This window comes from Protomyctophum parallelum, assembly GCF_964188405.1.
Source record: "Protomyctophum parallelum genome assembly, chromosome: 1".
NCBI classification, from domain to species: domain Eukaryota; kingdom Metazoa; phylum Chordata; class Actinopteri; order Myctophiformes; family Myctophidae; genus Protomyctophum; species Protomyctophum parallelum.
In genome coordinates, this window is record NC_139697.1 from 30,060,369 (window position 1) to 30,079,021 (window position 18,653).

At 39.7% G+C, this 18,653-nt stretch overlaps 3 protein-coding genes across 3 annotated transcripts; 1 reads left to right on the forward strand and 2 right to left on the reverse strand.

Annotated features, from left to right (window-relative positions):
* Positions 1-185: 185 nt before the first annotated feature.
* On the reverse strand, positions 186-2,075 carry LOC310861920 (small ribosomal subunit protein eS27). The gene is made up of 4 exons (XM_083769656.1): positions 2,030-2,075; positions 1,029-1,137; positions 800-910; positions 186-453 (listed from the first exon to the last, which is right to left on the reverse strand). Exons 1-4 carry the CDS (start codon positions 2,033-2,035, stop codon positions 425-427), a joined length of 255 nt encoding a protein of 84 aa, XP_083625782.1. The 5' UTR covers positions 2,036-2,075; the 3' UTR covers positions 186-424.
* Positions 2,076-3,213: 1,138 nt separating this feature from the next.
* On the reverse strand, positions 3,214-7,906 carry lrrc71 (leucine rich repeat containing 71; the record flags this gene model as incomplete). The annotated part of the gene is made up of 13 exons (XM_083775708.1): positions 3,214-3,339; positions 3,626-3,714; positions 4,048-4,159; positions 4,257-4,340; positions 4,404-4,483; positions 5,124-5,202; positions 5,298-5,381; positions 5,617-5,776; positions 5,867-5,935; positions 6,342-6,444; positions 6,800-6,907; positions 7,355-7,492; positions 7,828-7,906. The coding sequence occupies 13 exons, from the start codon at positions 7,904-7,906 to the stop codon at positions 3,214-3,216; spliced, it is 1,311 nt and encodes a 436-aa protein (XP_083631834.1).
* Positions 7,907-9,847: 1,941 nt separating this feature from the next.
* LOC310862221 (14-3-3 protein zeta/delta-like) lies at positions 9,848-18,468 on the forward strand. The gene is made up of 6 exons (XM_083769996.1): positions 9,848-9,983; positions 12,300-12,620; positions 14,248-14,371; positions 15,917-16,080; positions 16,782-16,877; positions 17,048-18,468. The coding sequence occupies exons 2-6, from the start codon at positions 12,327-12,329 to the stop codon at positions 17,090-17,092; spliced, it is 723 nt and encodes a 240-aa protein (XP_083626122.1). The 5' UTR covers positions 9,848-9,983; positions 12,300-12,326; the 3' UTR covers positions 17,093-18,468.
* Positions 18,469-18,653: the final 185 nt, after the last annotated feature.

The window sequence follows — 18,653 nt, forward strand, 5'->3', positions numbered from 1 at the left end:
CATCCAACTGCCAAGTTTAAAGTCTGAAATTACTTTGCTGTAATGTACAGTTGTACAAAGACAATACCATTGTTAATTTATATGATATCAATATGAAAGCAATAAAGATTTGAAGACACATTCTTCAGTGTTCAGTACAACAGAAAAATCACTTTCAATTTAGCACAGTTAAAGAAAACACACTATTAATTTAGCCAAAAACAACATATTTTATTAAGAAAGACTGGGCTGGAGGGTGGAGTTACAGCAACAATCAATCTATCTGAACAAAATGAAACCAGTCAATACATCAGCATTACAACTGGTCTTGTTCCGGAACGATGCACTGTGTCTTGAAGTGTCATTGACCACCAAGTTGAGGGGTCAAAGATGCTGATATCAACCAATCCAACCACGCCTCTCCCGGTTCATGGCCAAAGAACAGCTAGTGCTGCTTTCTCCTGAATGAGCACCCTGATAGACACAATGAGAGTCAGTCAGATCACTGAGAACAAAGAGGGGAATTACTGAACAGTAGACAAATACTGGGGAATGTGAATAGAATGCTACTGATGTAAGGGTAGCACTTAACGTGTCATATGCACATGATTTGTGTACATGCCAGGGTTACAAAAAGCAAGTTGGCAAGTTTAAGTGATTGTAATCTATAAATTGACTGTACTTAATAACATTGAACATAATACACCAGAAAAACGGCAACATAGACAGCCAGCACCATACAGGTTTTTCAGTTTTCGAGCTTGTGTTGAACATTGAAAGTTACAGATATAGTATACATCTTTCAGAAACGGATACTGACCCTCTGTGAGACGTGCTTTGCCTCCAGTAGGTTGACAGAGGACTGTGGAGCAGCCCACACACAACACCACCGTCTGGGCATGGCTGAACACCGTAGTGATCTTGTAGCAACCTGCAAAATGACAAAAAAAACACCATCAACTGTAAATGGCTAATCGAAGCTCCAATGGCCACACAATTCATCCAAGTGTTCAGCAAAAGTGTAAATTCATTGCATTTAAAAATGTTACCTGGACATTTGACGTCCATAAAGTAAGAGTTAGGACTCTGGACGAGTCTTTTCTTCTTATGCCTCCTCTTTTCCTCCTCAGGGCTTGGGTGCAGCAAGTCTTTTGCGAGCTGAAATGTAAAAGAAAATACATTATTGAAAGGGCTATCAGTGATCACCTAATGTTTTAATGGCTAAAATCTAACCAGAACGATAAGTGCTTTTATTGTATCCTTCATCAACTTCTTGTTTAGCCTCAAATTACTGAATATAGGCCTACAGGTTTTGTAGCAATTGTAGAAATATCAAGACCTGAATTGGCGACTGTTTGACCATATATATATATATTTATTTTTTTACATTTAGGAAATAAGCCAATTCAACACCAAGGTGACCAGTGCCCACTCCGTGCCCACACGCATGTCCCATTACGGTTACCGCATCATGACAGCTGCAGGGTGCTCGTGGTCACCCACGCACCTAAATTACATTATTTAATGTTATCATCATGGTCGACTTCATAGAGACTGGTATCCGTCAATAACAAGGTAATGAAGGTATACGTTATAAATTTTCTTTGTTGTAGTGTGGACCGTGATTCGGTAACGTTTAGCATCATTTTTGTGTACCACGTTTTGGCCTATATTTGGGGCACTACGCAGTTTTTATCCACGAGCTAAACCGTGTAAACGGACACACTAGTCAATCGCCAATGTTACAATAAATGTAAAATGACCTCTGCCAATTTCGAAACTTGTCAACTTTAACACATTGCGGCTCGTTAAATTAGCTATTCAGCTGTCTCCATGTTTGCGCTATGTACGCAGCCATCTTGTATCACAATGCGCTCCTAGTGCGCTCAGAGATTGTATTTATAATACCGGGACATGGACTGGGGCAATTTGCTTAAAGTGTACAGCAGTCGGAACGCTATTGTTTTATGTGCACATATAGCGCAGTAGATGACACTAGAACTTCGAATAGTTGATACAAATTCTACATTTCTACCGCTCGTGTACTCACTGGCATGTTGGCGAGGAAGTAGCCGTTGCCGAAAAGGAGGCCGTACCGGAAGCGCAGGGCTGATATCCTCGCATCCTTTGAGCCGGGACCGGAAGTGGGTTATTAAACCAAACGAGCAGACATTTTTGTAAGGTCAAAATCAAACGAATGTTTTAATGCAATTTTTTTTAACTTTTACTTAGAAATGACAGCTATGTTTACAACAAAGAACTTTGGCAAATTAGAAATTAATCACAACACTGCTTACATGAAATATTTTGTTTTATTTTATTACTACACTTTCAACACAGGACATGGCAGGCTATAGACCGATTCCGTACCGGTTTCATGGTCGCAGCCTACGTATTTCCTGTAGGCGGACTCGACGTAGCTGCGGGGGTAAAACCCTCACCAGGCGCACCTCTTCCACTACAGTGAACGGCAGAGTGACTGATGTTAGTTTGCCTCAAACTTTACTCCTTTACCTGCTTTTTTACTAACACTAACATTACAAAGATGCCCAGAACATCGAGATGAACCTGTGTAGTTTATGGCTGCTCCAACAGTAGTGGCAACATAACAAATAAAATAAAACGGAATGTCTAATATCCACCGCGATGGCTGAGACCAGAGCCATTGAGTAATGGTTGAGACAAAGCAGTGAAGAATCCTGCAAGATACATAATTTCAGTCTTACCCAATACCCAATCTTTCTGTTTTATGAACACAAGGCTGCTGTATTTTATACCTCATACTAAGCATTTAAAGTATGAGGTATAAAGTACAGCAGCCTTGTGTTAATAAAACAGAAATATTTGGTATTGGGTAAGACTGGCGTTATGTATCTTTCACTGCTTCGTCTCAACCATTACTCAATGGCTCTGGTCTCCGCCATCGCGGTGGATATTAGACATTCCGTTTTTATTTTATTTTTATGTTGCCACTACTGTTGGAGCAGCCATAAACTACACACGTTCATCTCGATGTTCTGGGCATCTTTGTAATGTTAGTGTTAGTAAAAAAGCAGGTAAAGGAGTAAAGTTTGAGGCAAACTAACATCAGTCACTCTGCCGTTCACTGTAGTGGAAGAGGTGCGCCTGGTGAGGGTTTTACTCCCGCAGCTATGTCGAGTCCGCCTACAGGAAATACGTAGGCTGCGACCATGAAACCGGTACGGAATCAGTCTATAATGGACAATCCTATTCTCAAATATTATGCAGACTGCCCTCTTCAGTTTGACTAGCAGCAGTATTGTTGATGAGAGGATCTCGTTGTTTCATAATCTCCTGTATCTTCATATAGGATTCACAGTCTGTAAAGAAGTGGTTTCTCTGAATGAGATGGAGAGAACAGAACACAAATTAAATTGAATGTTGACATGTTGAAAGTAGCATCCAATGTAGAAGATCTCACTGCATTTCCAACAAACATAATCCTTGCTCAAAGTTAAATTATCAATTATGTTGCCACAGTGTGGTAGACTACTAGACTACATATAGGCCTCGCCTATACAGTAAAATCCTCATTGTCAAAAATATGCACATTTCTTTTCAGTGAAGACACAATTAATAATAGTTTCACTTTACATTTTATGTTGACCCTGCTCTGGATGCATACCTGGAGAGACAGACGGAGGAGTCCTCCCTCAGTCTGCTTCTGAACACATGACAGGAACAGAGGCAACGAACGCTCTGTTAGCCTGTTTCCTACCAAGGCCAAAGAAAGACAAGAGACAAAGCTTAGCAAATTATTTAGTTATGTTAACCTGTTGTTATTTTTATTTGAACATATATTGCTTATTGGTTAAGGATTTATTTTGTTGATTCGATTTCTTCCTTTTAATTTATTCTGTTGCTGCCAGACAGTGCTGATCGAGCTGTCCAACTTGAAACAAAACCAACAAATTCTTGACATAGGCTAGGCCTACTATACACACATTATGTAATATTGCCAAACCGTATTATTACACATTTATTTATTTTACTAAAACTTATTTTATGTTTTTTATTTTATTTTTTAAGTCAGGACTCTGAGTATACCTGCCAGGTTCAAGGAGGCGAGAGCACTGTTCCCCAACAGAATGACTTCACCATCCTTGTGCTGCACTGATGGCTCCAGCAGGGGGCTCACAATCTCCACCATCTCCACCAACTGGCAGAGAGACACATTTGATTGATGGAGGTATAGAAACTGTATGTATACGTGTCACTTAGTATATCAATATGTCTCTTTAAAAATGGAGGCAAACCTTATTCAGAGAAGCACTTGTCTTATCCTGCAGATAAAGAAAATGGCATGCAAGCAGGAAATTCATATGTAAACGTTTGAGAAACTTAATGTGTATATTCACTGTTAACTCAAAATGAGTCTATTGACTCAATTCAATAAACATAACCTCTTGCTCAGACATTGATGGGTGTTTCTCTTTGGCCCCTGACTTCCCTGGTTTACCTCGAGGTACCTTGGCATCAGAGGCTGTAACAGAGAAGGAGTACATAATGATAGGGTTAAATAACAAATGCCTGTTCAGAGAGCTAGCCTATAACACTGATGGTAGTTTAAGTACATTTTATTACATCTCTTGGTAGATTTTGGGTCCTCTTTCTTTGCTCCTGTATGGTTGCCAATCAATTTCTCGTCTTTTTTGGGCATTTCCTGTGATCACAGTATCACACAGATCTTTCTTTACAAGATGTTCAGGGTCATATTTTGTGGAAAACATTTTTAAACATTTCTTGTTTAAAAAAGAAGCATGGAATAACATGAGGGCAGCACACCAAACTCAAGCAAAAAGGATGTCACCATTCGCCAAAGGCAATTACATAATATTTTTTGCCATCTACTTTTGTTACCTTTTTTCTGGATGTTCCCTTGTTCCCCCCCTTGCTGATGTTGCCACTTAGAGAGGTGCTGCTTTGGACTGAAGGAGTTTGGTCAATTGGAGACTGCTCAGGTACCAGAGACGGCTGCAGAAATAGGAGGATAAAATATGTGCGTGCGAGAGAGAGAGAGAGAGACAGAGTCTGATTTCCACTGAAAGCCTGATTTATACTTTACTCAACAACTTGAAAAGGGTATTGAAGCATAAATTATATGTAGAGAAAAAAATTCCTACTTACAGACTGGTCTCTTTCTAGTAGCAACTTCCTCCTCTCCACAACCTCTGTGTGAGTTAGAGCAAATGGACAGAGTATCTACAAAATCAAAGGGTAAGTGACAGAATTAAATAAAACTGTATACCAGTATAAAAAAAACTATAGAGAGATAGAAAGAGAGAACTGACACTCACTTTAACTAGATGAGTAGCCCCTGTGTCTCCAATCCAGTTGTTGGACAGAGACAGGCAGAGCAGAGCCCGGTTCAAGCGCAAACCCTAGGACACGATAGAGAATGACTGAATGGTACGTTGACAACACTTTCAGTCACCGGCGCACCGCAGTTAAACTCTATATACTTGCCCCCCTAATGTTTCCTTTAACACAAAATGTCGTTATCGAAAATAACAAGCTCAAATGTGTTGTTGTGAGCTATTTTTGCTGAATGATTTCATATTTTCGCTGAATGTTCACCTGTTAAATGTGAATAAATGTACTCTCAATGAGTTGTACCTCTGCTATATGTGCAGCACCTTCATCACCAATACAATTGAAGGCCAGGTTGAGTGATATGAGGTTCTTGTTGGCAGATCTAGTAGTGGAGAGTGCTGACCCAATCAAGGACGCCCCTTCATCTCCTAACCGGTTGTTCCGCAGTGACAGATGAGTGATGCTGATGGCCAAACGGGTAAAATAATAATTTATTATAGGAATAAGAGAGAGAGTGAGGCGCACTAGTATATGTGTCCATCCTAGTACTCACGCACTGTCTTGATACAGTAGAATGTGGTAACTCTGCTTTGGAAGAGGGTTTCCCTCTAACACCACAGACCTGGAACAGTGAGGAGTATTGGAAGGAGATGGATAGATAGTGAATGATAAATGTATCTGATTAACAACTCAACCTATTGTGGTGTATATCTCTGAGCCTGTCACCCAAACTCATTTCATTGATCCTTCAAATACTAAGTAGTATATAGTATAAAATAGTATTCAGTGTGAGGTAGTTTACATGGTGGCATTGATTATTTCACACCCACCCAAATTGTTCCACGCAAGGCTCTAGTCTATGACCTAGCCCTAGGCCATCGGTCACAGTTGAATACTTGACTTTATTGTCCCCATGGGGAAACTAGTCTTGCTGTACATAAAAATAATAAAAACATCAAACAACGCAAGGTATTTATGTATATCCTACTAAGTCGTTTGGACTTGCTGTGGATGAATTAAGCAATCACCTGAGGTTGGAGCAGAGAGACATTGTGTTCTTAAGAGAGATCACCATTTGATCTGTCAGTCCAGTGCGCCACAAACTGCAACATAATGGGCAGGGTGATGCAACTATACATACAACATCACTCCTCATAGCAAAGGTACATATGTAGCCTATGTTATTACTCACTGCAGGCTCTGTAGGTTGCTCAAGAAAGGAAGTGTCTTGCTCAGTACTTGACCTATCCGTGTGTCGACTTTCCAACCTGTATTTGTGAGAAAATGTTTTTTTTTCTCCTTTTGTCTATTAAATGTAAATTCGATTCAGTTCTGTAAACATGTCAATTGGCATACAATCATTTAAATGAGAAAACAAAATACATGTTCATGTCTAAGGTGACATAGCAATCTGTGTTTTTTTTTAAGGCAAACCTTCTAATAGAAATGTATTAAATATTAACTTAAATGTAAACTAAGTTCTTACCAAGGACCTTGATGCTTTTGACACTATGAGGGTCTTCATTCTCCAACTCCACCTGAAGGTGTGGCTTAGGACACCAAGAGGAGGTCTCCATGTGGGACTGGCTGTCCTCTGACATTATGGGTTGTTAATGTTAAAATTAATTAAAACTGTTTAAACACACAGCTGGAAAAAAATCGTCATAGTATTATGATGTACTGTGTGTTAAATGATAGCCATTTAAACTATTCTGTTTTGACATGCTTTACTAGCTGTGGTGATCTATATCATTTTTGAGGGGTGCTAGCCCGTCCTATGTCTAGCTTTGAGGGTCTGTGTGAACATTGAAGACAAAAGTAAGGACGCAAATTGTGATTGGCGAGAATGAGATGATGTATGATGACGTATGATGATAATCTCCCCTCACTTCACACAGGTGTTTTTTACAGAACAGGGATGAGTTTTACAGCAACATCCTGATTCACATGTGGGACTGATGAGGTAAGAGGAATACGTTGAGGTAAGCGGTAGCATTTCTCATCTAGTAGCCTATGTCTTTTCTGGCTAGAGAAGGTTTACCCATGGTGCCTCTTTCAGTTCCTGGAGAAGAGGAGGATGGGCGCTTGGTGCAGATAACTGCAGGGCATTCTTTAATTCCCAGAAGAACACAAAGCTCAGGGAAATCAGTTTTCAGGTTGCCTGAGCACTGGTAGTCATCTAAAGGAGATAGGGGAATGGAAATATGGTATGGAATAGAGTTTAATTGTTCAATGACCATACCCTCAAACTGTCCATCACAGATATTGAGGATTCCAACCTAATTTGTCTTTAGTCTTACAACAGGCACACAGGCATGCAGTGTTATAGCAAGTAGGCAGGCTACTTACCGAAGGTCAGGGCATTTTCGTCTATAGTTAGTCCTAACAAGAAAGATGCCATGCCACAAGGTTAGCCGAACCGTCTCTCAACTGATTTTGTTTTAGAATAATGACAAAGCTGACTGTTTTCTAGCATGCTTTTGAAAGTAAATTTTATTTTATTACTGTACTTACCTGTGTTTTTTGAAGGATCTTCAATTCCAACACTGCCCTTATCTGATTTCTCCTTTTTCTCTGTACGTTTTCTAGACATCTTTCTGTCAAAAACTAAAAAGATACACCTTACTGTTAGCTAGTTTAGTTAGCAACATAAGCATGCTAACTACTGAACACCTAGGAGTCTGTGAGGTTGCTATGGCAACTCTTGCAAACACAGAGACTTCAAGATTCTCCTTTTAATCTTTATGTAAGTTTCTCCATTTTATGTGGGTCATATGAGGATTAAAAACGCACATCCATGATGTCCAAAGGAACGCTCAAACTTTATTATTATTATTATTACAAATTGTTGTTGTTATTACTAGCGGCCAGTGCAGTTGCAAATGATGGCAGGTGAATGTCGGCAATATGGAACTATAGTGGTCATTGTAAACATTATCATAGTACTCAGATTTATGATGCCAGCACAGGGATCTCATATAAGGATATACAAATCTATATATATACTTGGCACAGCAACTTAATCGATTGGACGGTGCCCAAGTTACCTGGGACAGTTACCCGGGTACTTGAGCTGAGCTCCGCTGTGGTGGGAAGGTACGCCTACATTGCCCCTGTGTAACCTGAGCACCTTGGTTTCTTTTTTTTATTTATTAATCTTTTTTTTCTTTTTTTTTTTTATCAATTAATTTATTTGAGTTGGCCCCATCACTACACACCCTGACCCTGTTGCCCCCTCCTCTCTCTCTCTCTCTCTCTCTCTCTCTCTCTCTCTCTCTATTGAAATTTGAAAGAACTCTGATTATTATGGCTTCAAGCTTTCTCTGGGAACATATGTTGCTCCCCCACAGGAACCTTCGTCCCCCTCTGTAGTGGTTTAATTATGGTTATGTAGGCTGGTTAGTGAGCCTAGCAAGTCTTGACCAACACACCCATTATTAACTTTATTAGCTTCAGCCTGCAGCTGTGTTCAACTTGCTCTGACATGTCTGTGAAAATGGTATATTGGTTACGATATATAATGATCCAACATGCCTGCGACATAACTTTGACTAAACTTACTATGATCCTTTCATTCTGGTTAAGGATAAATAGGTACAGTATACTAAGTTCTCGATCCCTATCTAATGTTGCACTGCTAAACTTGCAGCTCATTTGTATAAGGGAGCTTGTTTGGCTAACTTGGCGCTCATTAATGTCAGATTTATCCACAGTGCATAACGGTTTTAAATTAAAATGTTTATGCACTATGAATGTATTAAACATTTTAATACGCCCTCCAGTGCATTAACATTTTAATTAATCCACAGTATACAGATATGGCATAGCTAAACTGCATGGGCTAATTATTATAGGTCACATGCAGTGGTTCTGAATGAGGGGGTCCTATAAATGGTGTATAATGATTATCCATTATTGTCAATGTTGCTACATGTACAAGTCATAACTCTGTGGTACAAGTACACTACACTACAGCGATAGAACATACAAGAATGGCTATTTTACTCTATTCGACAGTATAGTAGGTCTATAGGCCAGATGACACAACAAGTATTGATACAGTTGTTGAACAACGAGAGATAGGCGAAGAATACTATCCGTGGCCTACTGCAGTGGTTCTCAACTGTGGTTCTCAACCTTTTCAGGCAGTGACCACTGAGCCCCAAAATAATTATATTTGACCTCATCCTGATAAACACGGAGATGAGGCATTCCATTTTCGGTTCCAAATAGCTGATCTATTGGCTATTTCACAGTTGTTTGTGATTATTTGACAATTTGGCCAATGATTGATCAGTTTTTATATAGTATATTTTGTTGATGACTTTTGATGCATAGGTATTAAAAAGTTCTTAAATTGTCTTCCCCCCTGGGGGTTCCGACCCACAGGTTGAGAACCGCTGGCCTAACGTATATCATTGGTGCGTTTGAAAGGTTGATGAGAATCACTGCACCAAGAAGCCCCCGCCTGGCCAGGCCCCCGGAAGTAGGAGGAGGCACAGGCTACATTCCTTTCCTTAGGTGCTTCAACAAAGGTGAGGGTGTGGTGTGTTACTCCCAACCTGCAGTACTGAGTTTATAAATCTGACCGGGCTCGGGTTTATAGCTATATATTTGAAAGGGAACGATCTTACAACCATCTGTATACAACTATCTATCGTGGACTAAAGGTAAGACTGAAAGCTTGCAGTAACTGAATAGTTTTTATGTCAAGAGTGTCCGCAGAGCAGAGCAGGAAATCTGGTAGGGCTACTATTCACTGCCAACTGATCAAGTGCCAACTATCACTTTTGTAATCATTCTTGTTGCTAGCGTTATTATAACTTTAAGCAGCATTATTATAAGTAATAGTTTAGTTGGTCAAAACAACAGTAGACTAATGTATTTCTCCCCTGCATTTAGTTGAAGACAGTTTATGTAAAAGTAGAATTTTGTGTAGCATACCATAGCTCGGCTCAAGATAACATCTAATAGAAAGGGTGACGTGACAGGCCTATATGCTATGACAGAACTCTTTCTTGTTGGCCATGAGCTGAATAATGTCAGATCAGTGTAGCCTACATTACAATGTAGGGTACACACATTACATCTGCACAAATACCACATTCAAACTTTTGTGCGAGAGTGAGAATGACTTTGAAACAGATTATTGCTTAAGGAACCCTTTGGCAGTGTTGTTGCTAGAATTCTGATAACATTTTCTCCTTCCCCGAACAGCCATATAACCTGTCCTGTACTATATGTGTGTATATGATATGATTACGACTACCGGTATGTTGTATGGCCTGGCTCAGAGTAAACCCTTATTTGTAATACATGAACAAAAACAAATATAGAACTTTCTTGTACAAATTGAAAAAGAAATGCATACATTTAGGAATAAATAACAATTCCTTTTAACAATAACAATTTCAATTAATAAAATAACAAATTAGTATAATACAATTTAATCGAACATACAAACGATACGTTATTATCAATAATCAATCCTTTTGACCATTTTCAAAGAAATAGCAGATAGTTTGTTAATTTACAGTAGATCTGCTATTTTCATTACTTTTGCACAACACCTTTGTGCATGAAGTATAAATAGGCAAACGATTTACGTCATAAGTGCTCTAAACAAATTCCATAGATTTGTGTAAAGGAGCAACTTGGACACTCAGGCATGAAGGAAGCATGAGTTCAAGTCCGTTGCTCTCCCCATGTCCCCCATATATGGGGACTACGTTGGCGGAGGGTGTGTAGAGCCCAGGATCACATTAGATAATTGACACAGGGGTGAAAAATGGGTTACAAAATCGTGCCATAGATTTGGCAGGCTCTAAAGTGCTCTAAACAAACATTGTAATATCCTCAAAGTCCATAGACTTGGCTGGCAAACTATTTACGTGCTTTAAACAAACGTTAAAAATCTCATAGACAATTTACAGTTTAGGCATTTAGCAGACGCTCTTAATCCAGAGAGATTTACAGTAAGTGAGAACAACACATGGTGATACATGTGCTTGGCTGCCATGATGTAATCTTCAAAAGCCATGCATTGGGGGGCTAGCGCCCTCAATAATTGCTAACAACATTATCGATAGTTGCAGCCATAGGAGGCCTTCGCTATGTTTCACCAGTTTCAATTGAAACAGGCCTCCACCCTCAGGGGGGCCTCTGACTTGACCGCCAGGCGTCAGTCAACCCCCGCCACCCATGGCCCTCTCGCTCACTTGCTGCCTTGCTCTCTCCAACGATGTTAAGTTACACCTATTTCCTGTTAACCTGGGTAAAATATGCAGCATTGGGAGCGGAGACACTTTATTGTGAAGGGACGACAGGATGAGGAGAGGTGTTGTTGCTGCGCAATTGTTGAGAGTAATGGCTGTGCGCGATATTGAACAGTCAAAACTATTTGTATCAATACGCCTATATCAACAGAATAAAATTGATAAATTATGTAAGCCGTAATTACATGATCAGTGCATAGACTCCCATACTCCAATCAAGCATTTCAGACTGGTCCTAATTAAATGCCAATACTGATATTGGTATCGGAACAACTCAGAGAAAGAGTTTCTGTATTAATTTAACTGATATTGGACCAAATGTAACCTTTATATTTGCATTATTTTATACAATGAACTCCTTCAACTATATAGGAGTTATAGTATACTCATAATAACCTTTATATTGTGCTACACAATGAATTGCAACATTTGATGTCCAGTCCTTCTCTTACTTAACAGACCTAATGTTCTTCTTTTACGTGGTTTCACTTAAAAATGTTTAAAAGATCTTGAAGAACTTGTTTATCATAGGTCGTCCAATCCTCCCAACTTCCCTGACCTGTTTTTCTGGTTTAACCCCCCAGGGCCCCCACCTCACCCATATACACCCACCACTACGTTAGGCTGTCCTGTTTCTTCATACATGTCCTTCCCCCCTTCACTGACCTGTCCTGTTTGCTGTGTCCTCTTGTGTGCTTCTACTATTTTTAGTCCTTCAGCCAACGACAGTAGGAAACCATGGCGGAAAAGGCAGATCTGATTGAGAAGGCCAAGCTCGCAGAGCAGATGGAGCGCTATGAAGACATGGCCGCTTTGATGAAGGAGTTGACGGAGCAGAACTCTGACCTCGAGGATGAGGAGCGCAACCTGCTTTCTGTGGCCTACAAGAACGTGGTGGGAGCCAGGAGGTCTGCGTGGCGGGTGATCTCCAACATGGAGTTGAAGGCCAAGACCCCTGAGAAGAGTGCGCTGGCAAAGGAGTATAGAGGGACGATTGAGAAGGAACTGAGGGAGCTCTGCAATGATGTGCTGGTGAGGAGCTGGAGGGGAATGAAGCAATTGGGGAATTTGGGGTGGTGTGCAGGTCTTTCTTTTTTTCTTTCTAGCTTATGAAGGAGGGAGTTGAGTCATCAATATCTAGAAACACAGACTTACACAGTTGTATTAAGCGAGTCTGAGTTATTGTGCACTTATTTGGACTGTTCCATGTGAAAAACAGAAGTGAATGAAGCCACCCTTGCCTAAATAGGTGTTTGGCTGACTAGTGACTACATACACAAAATACATACATTACATACACAAAGTACATACATCCATATTGAGATTTGAGACTATTCTAGAAGGCCTTTAGCATATGCTTTTATCAGAGCAACTTGCACTGAACACAGTCCACATCTGTGACCCACCGTGAATGGGAGACAGCCATTGGATTATTATTCATGTTTGTTTCCTTCATGTCATATGAAAGCAGGGAATCATAGCTTCAAATTGGCATACTGGTTGTTCAGTTTGACCCACCAGCTTTAGATATATGGCTTATAGAGAAAACAGTGAGTTGAGAAAACAGGCTTGAAAGGTGCACTTCTGTGGACTCTAACATTATACCTAGTATGTTTAAGCATTTATTTCATATTTACATGTTGATGTTCAGCTCTGACATTTATTTCAGAAATGCTCTAGTATGTGAAGACTGAAGAGTCTGCCTGTGTTATTAACTCACACCTGTTGATTGACAGCAGCATGTATGTGACTGATCAGATTAAAACCTCTTAAGAGATAGCCTTAACAATGCACATAATGGAAAACACTATTGCACATACTGCAGGATACTTTTGTTCCCACACTAGAAAATACAATGTTTCAGGCATGATTCATGCCTGAAACATGTGTGAAACAATTCAAGTAATGTACAGCAATGAAAGGAACTAGAATACAAATGGCTTATCACTGTAGAAACTATTTTGTAATAAGAGTGCGGTGCACTAGTAGGTGATGAGCAAACCAAGCATGGCTCCTATTCCTAAATCCTAATGGTGCCTCAAGGCCATTTTATAAACACTGAATTGCTCAAGACAGACCATTTCTAATTCATTCAGTATAAAGTGCTCCAAGCAGGCTGAGCATAGATCATAGATCAAGTTAAGTTTTATGTTCAGGTGTTTATTTTTATAAAGTATATTTATTGGTTTTAACAAATTTAAGGTGTTTAACAAACACAGACATTACACAACAAAAACATAATAACAAAGAAAAGAAAAGAAAGAAAATAAAAACAGCTCAGGCACAACACTAGGTGCCCTCCAGGCGGCAGGGCCACTGCCCCAAGAAGCGGCCCCGATGCAACGCATCGAGACCCCCCCCCCCATACCCAAAGGGCGAACAAGCCCCCACCCCAAAGCAGAGCACCCACTAGGGAAGAATGCTGGCATATAAGAAATCGAAGGTTGGCACGGAAAACCTCCAAGTACTGTGGCAGACAATGTTGGTCCAATATGATCCAAATGTAAGGAATACAGGAATACAGTCCATTATAAGGTTATGCCATGATTTCTTTGATGGAGCAACATCCTTGATCCAAAACAAAAGAATATTCTTCCTAGCAATGTTCAGGTGTTGTTAATTTAATTTAATTGCATATACTGTCCTCTCCACCTTTTAGAGCCTGCTTGACAGCCACCTGATCCCCACGGCAGTTCCTGCAGAAAGCAGGACTTTCTACCTGAAGATGAAAGGAGATTACTGCCGCTATTTGGCTGAAGTGTTCACCGGAGACGAAAAGGCTGGTGAGTCCAGTAGACCCCTGTTTCTTCTACACATACACATACATGCATCATTTCCATCCTATGCCAATAATTAAGAACATTGGGAGGAATTAACCTAATCCAGGCCACCTTCTTTTCTTCTTTTTTTAAGATGTATTTATTGATAATGCAGATATTAATTATTAACGAGTTACAGAATCATTGTTTTTTCTTTCTTTTTTAAAACAAGACAAGACAAACTCAAAAAAGAAAAGACAAAAAAAACCCCAGTAAAAACAACCCCCCCCCCACCCACCCCCCACCCCAACCCCAGAAAGGAAAACTACACAGCTCTCATTACTCTGTATTGTACACAACACCTCTTGACAGCAACAGCTCGGATAAATACATGAAAATAACAATATAAATAAAAACTCAAACTAAATCAACCCAGAGGAGATATTGAAGGTAGAACCTCAAAGAACCTGCCCCATATCTTTTCAAAAGTAGCAGGCCTTCTTCTTACATTGTACAGTATCTTTTCAGGGGTACAGTATGATGAAAGCTCATTCAGCCAGTGTCTCTGTGAAGGTGATTTTTCAGATTTCCAATTAACCAAGATGATTTTCTTCGCAGCTGTACTGGCGAGTAACACAAAGTATGCTTTGTTGAAATTTGTGTTGATCAATGTAACGTCACCCAGTAACCAAATTCTTGGATCATGTGGTATCCAGGCCACCTTCTAACAAAGGTTTTCCTTGACGTTGGCATGTCTGTAAAGATATGTTGTGCTTAGAGATGGAGGTGATCTTGGATTAAATTGAACCCTATTTGCCGTAGAGCTGCAACTATTGATTATTTCCTTAGCAATTGTTGAAAGTGCTTTATTGTATTTGTTTAATCGAGATATATCAATATATCGATATATATCGTATTGTGGCCTCTGTATCGTGATACATATCTATCGTGAGCAATCAATATCCACCACTGCACGTGTGTGTGTGTGTGTTAGGGCTGCAACTAACGATTATTTTCATAATCCCAATTACCCCAATATATATTTGGTATTCACTGTTATTTTGAGCAACCAGCCAGCACAAACCTGCCAGCAGATGTGTGCTGGCAAATGTATGCCTGAGAATGGGCTCTGCAACTTTGACACAAGGTCTGTCTGTGGCCTGTTGGGAACTCTAGTTTTTGCCGGCTGCCGGGCGCGGCTGCACTAATAACTTTGGGGCAGGCCCGTCTAGAGTTTGAAATTTGAATGGACAGGTATAAGTCAAAAGGGAGACATCGAAGAGGAAGGATGGATGGGGAAGGATCAACATATGGAATGTCTGAACAGGTTCTGAAATATATCCATATATGGAGATCTAAGAGTTTGAGCATCCATATAGCTTAACTGCGACAGTCGTATTTACTATGACATCAGGGTCTCCACATCTCCATCCCTGATGATGTCACATGATGTCACGAGTCCTGGGCACCATATATGGTGCCCGACACACGCTGGTGCCCAACACACTGACGGAAAATGCTCGATTCCGCAATAAGTCTTTCTAATGCTAATGTTTCTTTATTTTTCAGCCATCATTACTAAATGCCAGGAAGCTTACCAGGCAGCATTTGAAATCAGCTCCAAGGATCTGGAGCCTCTCAATCCCATCCACCTGGGTTTGGCGCTCAACTTCTCAGTGTTCTATTACGAGATTCACAACTCGCCAGAGAAGGCTTGCGAACTGGCCAAGAAGGTAGGAGCTCACTTAAGCTGGGTGATACGTTGGTTTCCTGTTGAATTGTACTGGGATATCAGAGTGATACATAAAATAAAGGTTGTGTAATGTTAGTGCAGTGATGTTTTCTTATAGAGGGGGGTGGCCCAACTACAGGCTTTGCATACACAATCCTGTTTCCGGAAAATAAATCTCAATACTTGTTCTCAAACATACTGTTAAGAATTCACAGTGGATCGACTGGAATTCTAGACTGGAGTCTAGAATAGGTCCCATTGCCCGTAGGGATGATCGCACTGATAATGTTGTTAGGCAACCACTGACATGCTGTATGGTGGTTTAGGTATCAGACAGATACTCAATATTACATGTACTGGATCAAATGCTGAACCCCTAAAACCAGCTACCATTAACACTAACTGCTCTATGTGAAATATAGGCCTTTCATGATTAAATGTATTGTAGTTTAAACTACTTTACCACTTGTTCAAATAGTTTGGGCCAAATCTTCCTATAGATCACAATTTACAGTCTCATTGCACTTCCTTCCTTCCTTCCTTACTTACTTATACTTATTGAATTAAAAAAACATTGCCTCATATCCCAAAATTGTTGCTCTTGTTTCCTCAATAAGCCACCCAACGGTATTTCATCACACTTAGTGGATTTCACAAAATATATTTTGGGAGGTATTGACAGCGCAGTGTCTCTGTCCTCAGGCCTTTGATGATGCCCTCATGTTGCTGGACTCCCTCAAAGACTCGTCTTACAAAGACAGTACCTTGATCCTGCAGCTGCTTCGAGACAATCTGACGGTCAGTATACACTTCCGTCTGCATACATGTGACATGTCACATGTATGCAGTACACATATACACTTTGGTGTATGCCTCTGAAATATCCCCACTCTGTCAGATGCAGTAAGTTAAATTTGTCTGTTGTTCTCACCGTTTGATTATTCAATTTTCCCCAACTTTTATTGCAGCTATGGACATCAGAAGGCCAGGGAGAAGCTGACGAGACAGAGTAGGAGGCATATAATAACTGAGTTGCAATCTGTCTTTAAAAAAACAAAAGTTACAAAACCCACACACTTTACTGTACCTCTCACCAGCCTACCTGATAGGGGAAATGTTTGCTTTGTATCCACTAGACGGTTCTTGGGTTCACTTGTTCAACTAAAACCAGCCACAATGTAACATTTATATTGTGTTACTAGCATAAAATGTAAATGTCTACAGTTGAAAAGAATGCTTGAAATAGTATCTTCGACGCAAGTGTGCCATATGCCTGAGGTAGCCTGTCTCACAGACATGTGGACTCACAGACATGTGTTTACAAACAGAGACAGCTGCCAGGTAATTCTGTTGTAGCCAAAATAACCCCTCAATGACATGAAGAGAAACAATACAAGCCAAGGATAAACATTGGATGTTCTTTTAAATGAGACCTCTGTGTTATCAATGTGTTCATGCACCTGCATTTGAGTGCAGCTCTAGGGCCAGAGAATGGGATTATTTGAATGTTTTCTTTAATTTTTAGTTTGAAATAGTTGATGTCTGATCTGCCTGCGATTCTCCAAGCAGTGAATATAAAATCTATATCCAGACTCAAATCAGCCTACAAGCCCACAGTATTGCTTTCACATTTACTGGAAGAAAACAACAACAACAACAACAACATACTTGAATTAAAGCTTTAAATATTACTAATTTACTATACATGTAGAGCACATTTGATGATTATAGGCCTCCCTTTTTGGAACATGAACCTTAAAAAACATGTATGGTCTTCAAAAATTATATCATGCTTTTAAAAAAATTGATCTTTCATAAGATGAAAGATTTAATTGAACAGCAGAAATGTATCCAAAGAGCTGATTTAGGAGCAAATGTATTGTTTTGCAAGGTGATGTTAGATTCCAACTTTTATCTGTCTAGTCATCTTATATGTAAGTTTCTTTGATCTGCCCACAATACCATTTTCTATGGCATGGCCTCCTCGAGGGGTGGGCAATGTGATATCTAGTTAACATACTGCAATTTTTATATTTCATGTTTCTTTGTTTTGTTTTTCTGTCTGGTATTTTTGTATTTATGCATGTGATTACTGCATTCCTATATGTTTGTATCTACCTGGATTATATTTGTTTCTTAATGGTGGCAGAAGGGGTAAAGGTGTTTTAGGACAGGCAAGTTATCATGCACCCAATGATTTACAGCTGTGTATCTGTACGACGTATTTCTAAATATGTACATACCCAGGAAAAGACAAATAAGCTAAAAAAGGACCTACAGTACTCTGTAGGTGGCAGCTTTGCCAGCATTTGATACAGTTTTCCCATTTTTGTTTAATGAGTTTAGACTTGATAAAAAATAAAAACAATAAACCATTGATTCACATTTATTCAACTTGAAGTGCATATTTATTTGTTATTTCACCTTGGTTGTTTCAGTAATATAAATTGTGACATTTTACAGTATCAGTTAAAGGACCAGTTCGCCACTATAACAAGTAGTCCTTTAAGTGTATGTGTCTCAGCTGTTTATTAGGCCAATTAGGCATATACTGTATCTTTGTGCTCTACTCTG

Bases quoted from the DNA above. Each gene is read 5' to 3' on its own strand.
- LOC310861920 (XM_083769656.1), bottom strand. The intron at 911-1,028 runs GTAACATTTTTA...GTCATTTTGCAG, and splicing joins TATGGACGTCAAATGTCCAG to GTTGCTACAAGATCACTACG. The intron at 454-799 runs GTCAGTATCCGT...TGTGTCTATCAG, and splicing joins CAAAGCACGTCTCACAGAGG to GGTGCTCATTCAGGAGAAAG.
- LOC310862221 (XM_083769996.1), top strand. From the start codon at position 12,327: ATGGCGGAAAAGGCAGATCTGATTGAGAAGGCCAAGCTCGCAGAGCAG. The intron at 14,372-15,916 runs GTGAGTCCAGTA...TTTATTTTTCAG, and splicing joins CACCGGAGACGAAAAGGCTG to CCATCATTACTAAATGCCAG. The intron at 16,081-16,781 runs GTAGGAGCTCAC...CTCTGTCCTCAG, and splicing joins CTTGCGAACTGGCCAAGAAG to GCCTTTGATGATGCCCTCAT.